Below are 5,077 nucleotides of genomic sequence, written 5' to 3'. Positions count from 1 at the left end.
TTTTTTTTCGCACACGAGCCCACAGGCGCCCTTTCGCCCTTTTTTCCACATATGTGTGTGTGTGTGTGTGTGTGTGTGTGTGGATGTATGTAAACCTTTCATAACTTTTGAACGGCTTAACGGATTTGATCGCGGTTGGTGCCATTCGAAAGGGTTCGACTAAACTTAGATTTTGAATACAACTCGGACCGATAGATTTTGAGAAATCTTAAAAAAACTGCGAAAAAAATTTTTTTAAAATGGCGGTTTTTTAATAACGACTTAAAAGCAGGCTTGACCGATCAATTCCAAAAACGAATCAGCTCTCAACATCGAAAAACCACGTCGATCGCCACCAAACCGGTCAAAATCGGTTGATTCGTTCGTGAGTTATCGTTGACGAAAGAAATCGAAAAAAGTGTTTTTTTCAAATCACACCGAAATTCCGGTCTGATCAATTTGTGTTTAAAAATATATCATAGAGCTCAAAAAACTACATCGATTTTTTATACGGCCGCTAACCACGTGCAAATCGGTTTATTCATTCAAAAGTTATTGCGGTTTGAAAATTCAAAAAATAGTGTTTTATTAAACTGCTTTCAGACTTTTGAGCTCGGAGAGCTCAAAACTACACGAAAATTATATTTTTGAGCTTGAAGAGCTCAAAAACGTTGTAAGTACAATTTTGAGTGCTTAATTACGAAAGTAGCGGGAAGTTGCAGGGATGGCCTTCAGGGTTAACCGTTTTCGTAATTTTTTTTATAAATAGTTGTTAATTATTATTAATTAAGTATTTAACTTTAATAAAATCCATCACAAATTGTTTTTAATAAGTTAATAGTTTTTTTATAGCTTAGTACAAGAAAATAAAACCTTAATCGGTCAATAATTGGTGCATTCACCTTAGTAAAAATATTTAGAATACTAAAACTACATTTAATTTTTTAGCTAACTAAAAATATGAAAACCATTAATTTTTTTAGTTATGAAATTTTTATTTATTTTATTATAATTTGTAAATAAATGTGAAACTGCGTACACTCTTATATTGATTATTTGGATAACAGATAAAATCGTCCACTCATTGACTTCATTGGCTTTTCGTAAAAATCATTAAAACAGTATTGAAATATTTATTCTTTTCTGACAAAAGTTCGACCTCTGCAACAGTATATAATTTATTATATTGTGTAAGGAATTGCAAACATATTTTATAATACTTACGTTATTGTTTTCTTTTCCGTATTTTTTGATTGTGATCGAGCGCGATTTAAAACTTTAAGAAAATCAGAAGTTTTTGTTCGCATTCTCGAATGAATATAAACTTTACTGCATTTTATGTGATAATGCAGATAATTACGAAACATATGAATTAAATCAATCGTATTAGCCCTAGCTTCACCATTTGTGTGCCGTGGAAATAAAACTTGAAACATTGATTACAACAGAATAAATATTTTAAATTTTATTGATTTTTATCTCTAAAAAAAAAGATTTAGCAAAAGGTTTGACAGACTTGACAGTACGAAGAGCGAAAAGTGAAATTTTTACCCGCTCACTTGATAATATTACTTTCCTGTTTTCTGTATCGTCAAGTTTGTTGTATCATTAACCAAAAAATAGAAAAGAAAAAAAAAACAGTTACCAAATGTTATATATCCGATACTATCACCAACAGCAGCATTACATTCTTGAAGTTCCAAAGGCGGTTCTCGATGGCTAAATAGCACTTGAGGAGCTGTATGGCTTGCTCTTCTGCCTTCTTTAAGTTCTTGTAAAAACATTTTTCCAATTACCATATCATCCTCGTCTTTGAATATTGTGCTAAAAACTACTGTGACACGATCACTTTTAGCTTCAATATATCTGAATAAACAAAATATTATTCATAAAATTAATATATACAGTTTCGAAATTTATTGAAGATTAGTTAATTTTTAGTGAAACTTTACATCGTTTCCTGATCACGATAGTGTATAACAGCTTTTTTTGGAAGTTGCTTATCTAACGAATCATTATATTGTTCTTGAAAATCAAAATACTTTTCAAAAATACTGGCAAAGCAATGTCGTTTGAGTAACCCAATTTTTTTGATAATTACCTCCCAATTTTCGGGTAAATTCTTTAAATCAATTTGTACTGAAACATCATAGCCTGAAAATAAAAAAAAAAACATTTTTGTTTCACAACCACAAATTTAAATGAAACAAGCAAAACTAACCAGCCTCTGTATCTACGAGATGAGACCCATATTCTTTTTTAAGTAGTTCATCCACATCATGTTCTCGTAATTGCTCGTAAAACTTAAGTAGGATGCTAATCTACAGAAACAACAATGTAATTCAGTTATTGCCCTGATTAAAAAAAAAGTATTGAGACAAAGAAAAAAGTTTTGAAAAGTATTGGTTCTCTAGTCAATCCAATACTTTTCAATACTTTTTTCTTAGTCTCAATACTTTTTTTTATTCAGGGTGAAGATCAATAAAAATCATAACTTAATAATAAATTAGTTTTGCAACTTAGTGGTCTTTTCTAAAGCTACAATATTTCTTGTAAAATGTATTTGGGAAATTTTGAACATGTATTCATAGTTTTTTTTTATTTTATTTTTTGAATTAGTTCATTGAGATGGAAAAGTATTATTTCTTCGACTCCTAATTTTTTTATTTTTCTAAAATAATTGATTTTTAACGAAAAAAAAAAAACCGTTTTGTCTTTGATCACCAATCAAGTGGAATTAACTTTTTGTCTTACCCTGAGTTTTGTCTTTTCACCATTTGGATTAGAAACATGGAAAATGGCTCCATCGAAATCGACAATGGTAACATCTGTTGACTCTTGTTTATGGCTGAAAGAATTTAAGTAACAAATAATAATTTAAGTAAAAAAAATCGGAAATAGATGTGTATTCAGCCGACATCCGACAATTGAAAACTTAAACAATCGATATCTTCATGAAATTATCGATTAGCATAATTTTTCAAAATGATAATGGCCTGTATTTGAATTGTCTGTAAGAACATTTTTTTTTTGAATTTATTAAATTCGTTATTTAAGCTGCAATTTTCAAAATCAATTTTCGTTTGGAAATATTGGAAATATATGTTTTTCAATATCGATGAAATTCAACTGTTTTAAAGTTTTTTCCTTCATTTTCAGGAGCATTTTTTCATATTACTCTCGAAATGGTTAGAATCGATAATAAGCTTTCACAACTAAAAAAATGGCTAAAAAAAATAAAAAATGCTCTTATAGATCTTGATCAAAATCTACAAGAGCATTTTTAACTTTCCGCTAAGAAAATCGAAGATTTTCGATAAATCGGGAAGTTATTGGTTTTACCCCGTTTTGCAAAAATCGAGGTTTCAACAGATCTTGACGTTCTGAAGCCCTAAGAAGCTTTCCTGACTATTTTTACGATGATGTCCGTACGTCTGTGTGTGTATGTGTGTGTGTGTGTGTGTGTGTGTGTGTGTGTGTGTGTGTGTGTGTGTGTGTGTGTGTAAGCCTCTTATAACTTCTGAACGGCTTGACCGATTTGATCGCAGTTGGTGTCATTCGAAAGGTCTTCGCCAAACTTAGATTTCCTGTAAGTTGGAACCGATTCGGACCAGTAGATTTCGAGAAATTGCGAAAAAAGTTGTTTTTTTTCATTTTTTTTAAATATCTCCGAATTGGCTGAACCGATCGACCTCAAAAACTAATCGGCTCTTAACCTTGAAAACACGCATCGATCGCTACTAAAAGCGACAGAATTGGTTGATGCGTTCGTGAGATATCGTTGTCGAAAAAAATCGAAAAAAGTGTTTTTTTTGTAATAACTTTGAAATGCTATATCAGATCAATTTTTTTGTTCCTAATTACTTGTAGAGCTAAAAAAACTGCGTCGAACACTGCCAACAACGTGAAAATCGGTTTATTTATTCAAAAGTAATTGCAGTTTAAAAATTTTAAGAATAGTGTTTGATTAGAAGAGCTCAAATGCATAGAAAAGCTATCTCCTAGAACTCAGCGAGCTCAAAATAACACATAAATTGTATGCGTCATTGTGTACTTCAATTTTTTTTAAAAGTTCTAGTAGATAGATTTTACGAATTTCATAAAAAGCGAAATATTTTGTAACCACGCACACTAAATACGATCCAAAATTGTTTCTTTTATTTTTTAAATTTACAAAAAAATTTTTTTTAATTTCCGAAAATCATATACAATCATATCGGTTTCTTGGATTTTTTAATTTTTTATTTTATATCTTTTTGTAAAGAAATAAAATTTTTTTTTCTTAATAGTCTCATGAACGTGGACTTGGCGCGATTTTTTTACAGTGAAACTGTTATTGTTCGGATAGTATTTACATTAAACTGACACCTTAAATTGGTTATTTGTCCAGTATCTGACTAGTAATTTATAACTTAACGTTAAAATTGTCTAGTCATTTTTAAGGTCATATTACGGTATCCTTGGTATCCATTAGCGTCTGATATATGTGTCAAATGTAAGAGACCTGTCAAATCATCTGTTCATTGTAACACTTGTCAGCGGCATTTTCACCCAGGTTGTGCGCGAGACTACATAAAAAACAGGTCGCTTACTGATTGCTGCAGGAAACAGTTAAATCATCTCTTGGGAAATTTGGACAAAGCAACAAGGAGACCAGGCTCACTAAAATCCATTGGTTCAACTACCTCCTCAGTCTCTAGCTACAAGTCCGCGAGCTCTTCACCACTTGAGCGTACATTCACGGTTCACGGGTCAAATTCATCCCCAAAGTCTCCAAGTACACCAACTTCGCTGCTATCGCCGAGTGCTGATTCGGTCTTTTTACCATCTATTACTTTAGTAACAATGTCAAACTTACCAGTAAACTGGATCGAAAAATCTCTTAATGAGAAAATAACCCTCTTGATGGAGAAGTTATATAACTCAGAAATCTTAGCAAATACAAAATTTGATAACTTGAGTGAGAAATTGAAACAAGTTCAAGAATTACAAAAAAGCTACTGCTGCGGACTTAATTAAACTTACTACCAATGTCAATACTAACTCTGAGTCAATTGATCAGATTAGTTCAGATCTGAAAGACTTAAGGGGTTACAGG

At 31.3% G+C, this 5,077-nt stretch overlaps 1 protein-coding gene across 1 annotated transcript in view; it reads right to left on the bottom strand.

Moving 5' to 3' along the window:
- Nucleotides 1-940: 940 nt before the first annotated feature.
- LOC123259683 (probable actin-related protein 2/3 complex subunit 2) overlaps nucleotides 941-5,077 on the bottom strand; it is a 32,178-nt gene continuing 28,041 nt past the window's right edge. The window contains exons 2-7 of the mRNA XM_044720316.1: nucleotides 2,734-2,827; nucleotides 2,201-2,300; nucleotides 1,932-2,133; nucleotides 1,625-1,845; nucleotides 1,204-1,405; nucleotides 941-1,140 (exon numbers count right to left, since the gene is read on the bottom strand). Coding sequence (XP_044576251.1) covers nucleotides 1,113-1,140; nucleotides 1,204-1,405; nucleotides 1,625-1,845; nucleotides 1,932-2,133; nucleotides 2,201-2,300; nucleotides 2,734-2,827 — 847 coding nt within the window. The 3' untranslated portion in view covers nucleotides 941-1,112. The remainder of the gene's footprint in view (nucleotides 1,141-1,203; nucleotides 1,406-1,624; nucleotides 1,846-1,931; nucleotides 2,134-2,200; nucleotides 2,301-2,733; nucleotides 2,828-5,077) is intronic.

The sequence above is a fragment of the Cotesia glomerata genome, linkage group LG2 (assembly GCF_020080835.1).
Source record: "Cotesia glomerata isolate CgM1 linkage group LG2, MPM_Cglom_v2.3, whole genome shotgun sequence".
NCBI classification, from domain to species: domain Eukaryota; kingdom Metazoa; phylum Arthropoda; class Insecta; order Hymenoptera; family Braconidae; genus Cotesia; species Cotesia glomerata.
Note: the sequence above shows the minus strand (reverse complement) of the source record. Positions and strands in the feature narration are given on the sequence as shown.